This window comes from Dendrobium catenatum, unplaced genomic scaffold (genome assembly GCF_001605985.2).
Source record: "Dendrobium catenatum unplaced genomic scaffold, ASM160598v2 fragScaff_scaffold_969, whole genome shotgun sequence".
In the NCBI taxonomy this organism is placed as follows: domain Eukaryota; kingdom Viridiplantae; phylum Streptophyta; class Magnoliopsida; order Asparagales; family Orchidaceae; genus Dendrobium; species Dendrobium catenatum.
The window spans coordinates 56,785-59,633 of NW_021319431.1; the positions used below are offsets into that span (position 1 = coordinate 56,785).

The 2,849-nt window shown below is 35.8% G+C and overlaps 1 protein-coding gene across 1 annotated transcript in view; it reads right to left on the reverse strand.

Annotated features, from left to right (window-relative positions):
• LOC110096543 (isoflavone reductase-like protein) overlaps window positions 1–2,520 on the reverse strand; it is a 6,455-nt gene extending 3,935 nt beyond the window's left edge. The window contains exon 1 of the mRNA XM_028697540.1: window positions 2,303–2,520. Within this exon, the coding sequence (XP_028553373.1) occupies window positions 2,303–2,494 (192 nt within the window). The 5' untranslated portion in view covers window positions 2,495–2,520. The remainder of the gene's footprint in view (window positions 1–2,302) is intronic.
• Between the last annotated feature and the right edge of the window lie 329 nt (window positions 2,521–2,849).

Sequence of the window (2,849 nt, forward strand, 5' to 3'; positions counted from 1 at the left end):
GAGGGCTCTATTTATAGTTTTCTGGAGTGCCATAGCCTAAATAGGTGTCAGATCAAGGGCGAAATTGGTAGTGGTTTGAATGGCGGTGATATGAATCCTTTGATCATGCACTGTCGTTGGACATTGAAGGCCTTAATGAAGTCTAATTTGATGATCTTGGCTCGTTGGATTCTTCCTCGTCGAGCCGTTTGATTTGAGTATAAAGCTCGTCAAAATCGCGAGACCGTTTGGTAACTCAATTGCGGGTTTGAACTTCCACAGCGCTTTGAAACTTGAATTTGTTATTGGCTCGGATTGGGTTGATCTTGGTGTCGTTGGTTGTATTTCCGATAGACGCTCAGTTTGACTGTAAGCTCGTTGAAATCGGATTCATAGCTCTTCAAGTTTAATAGAAAACACAATTACTGTTAAACGTTTTATGTTTTGAAGTACATTTTTTTTCTTATTCGTTTTCAGGCAAAACACATTCTTGCATACCATTTTTAATCTTTTTAAAATTAAATTATATTACTCCTTCCTTAAGTTTGACTTCAAATGTATCTTCATAAAAAATTTACCCTCATATTAATTAAACTTAGACCGAATGAGTCGAACATTTATTGAATTAATCTCTTTGAGTTATCAAATTTAATATTAATAAAAGTACTCAAATTTAATAATAAGATAAAAGATGAAATATAATATATTTTAACTATTATTCATTTAATTTTTCTGTTATTAAATGATGAAGATCTTATTCTAATTTTTATTTAAATTTATATGTTCTTAAGCAAACATTATTATATATATATATATATATATATATATAAAAAATATTTATTAGAAAAATATATATATATATATATATATATAATTTCTTATTAAGAATTTATCAGAAATAATGCCTTGCATCGATATGATAAATTTAATCTTGCATAAATAATTATATTTATAAAAAATAAATAAAAACATAAATTCTTTTAATAAAGTTAGGTAATTTATGTACAAAGTTCATCTTGATCTGTCAGTTGGGAGCTTCGGCTACCAACCAAAAGGTCTTGAATTTGAAATTTAAGGGTTCGTTTGGGGCGGCTTTTTTATTACTTTCTAAAACGGAGTTTTAGTACAAATTTTTTTATTTTTGTACTAAAACTCCGTTTTAGAAAGCAATAAAAAAGCCGTCCCAAACGAAGCCTAAGATATATGATGTGTGTATAAATTTGCTCGTCTAAATATCAAAATATCATATGGCACATTTTATATTGAAACGAGACTAATTTTAGCACACATGCTCTTCATTTCATACATTATATAATATATCTAAAAATATTTAAATTGTGATTGTCTACTAATATTGTTATATCATCTGATAGTTTAATTATATTTGTTTATTAATTTAGTTGCATTAAGAGATAACATGCAACGAATGAAATCAATGAACATATGTAGGAAAAATAGTCCTATTCCACTAAAGAATATATATAATAATAGGGGCGTCAAAAGTTGACACGACTCAAAACCCGATCTGAAAAAATTCGGGTTCGGGTCAACCCGTTTGTAAAATGGGTAAGGTACCAATTCGGATTATTGACCCGTTTGAAAAATGGGTCGGGTTCAGGTAAACTCGAAAACCTGACTTTGACCCGGCTAACCCACGTGAATGGTGATGACTAGTCCATCTGGATGCGTGACTTCTCGCCTTCTCCAGCCTATCGCAAGACCCGCATGGTCATAATTGACGGTCAACCCTGCTTGGCCTCCTCCACCAGCCTACCGCACGAACCTCACCCTCTGACGTCCAACCTAGCATCCTAGTTGAGTCAAGCAGTCGGCCACTCGACCTTACCACCTTCTCTGCCAGTCCGCCTCACGAGAACGTCCGACCTAGATGCATGTCCGAAGGAAGGCGGAACTTGTTCTCCACTAGCGCTAGCATTCGCTCAGGCCTTACCCGCCGACCGCCGCAGAAATTTGCCCAGACCAGGCCTTGCCTCACCAGCTCACCGCTTGCATTTGCGATTTTTCAGACCCTATCCGTGCAACTCATTGACTGCAGTTTAAATAATCGGGTTCATGGGTTGGGTTGGGTCAACCCAGTAACCCGCGTGGGTCAGGTCCAGCTTAAAAATCCTGACCCATTTAGCTAAACGAGTCAAGTTCGAGTCAACCCGTTTACGCCTGGGTTAACACAGATTGGACCCAAATCCAACATGCTGACCCGAATTGACACCCCTAATAATAAGAATATCTAGAGAGAGAGAGAGAGAGAGAGAGAGAGAGAGAGAGAGAGAGAGAGAGAGAGAGAGAGAGAGGTTGGTCATACAAATAAGACATTGACACCATTGTTCTTGAAAGATTGTATGAGATTGATCTTCTCAATGTTGTGAGAGGAAGTGATGGGCCTCGCAAGGGCAAAAGTAGGGTGGCCGAGCTTAATGCTTGCTTGAATGAGGTGCCTCCCAATGTAACCCGTTGCTCCAATAACTAAGATCTTGGACACATTTGGACTACCCATTTACGTTAGAAGCGGTAGGAAACAAAGAATGGAAGCTCGAATTTAATAAGCTGCATGAACAAATTGCTGGGTATTTATAGATGAACGGTACTTGTCATTCACACATTTATTAAGGTTGCAAGTGATTCATGCAAATAGTGACACAATTATATATAGATGAATTTTATTTGTTAATTTCAAAGGTATTAAGGTTGCATGTGATTCATGCAAAGAATTATAAAGAAGCATGAATGACATGCAACCTAACATATTCTTTCAACAATAAATAAAAACAAAAAAAAGTCATAGGTTTGTGAACTTTACGTGTTAAGAAAAGTAGTATGGTTTGAAAAAAGGCAACTTTAGATGTTATAAA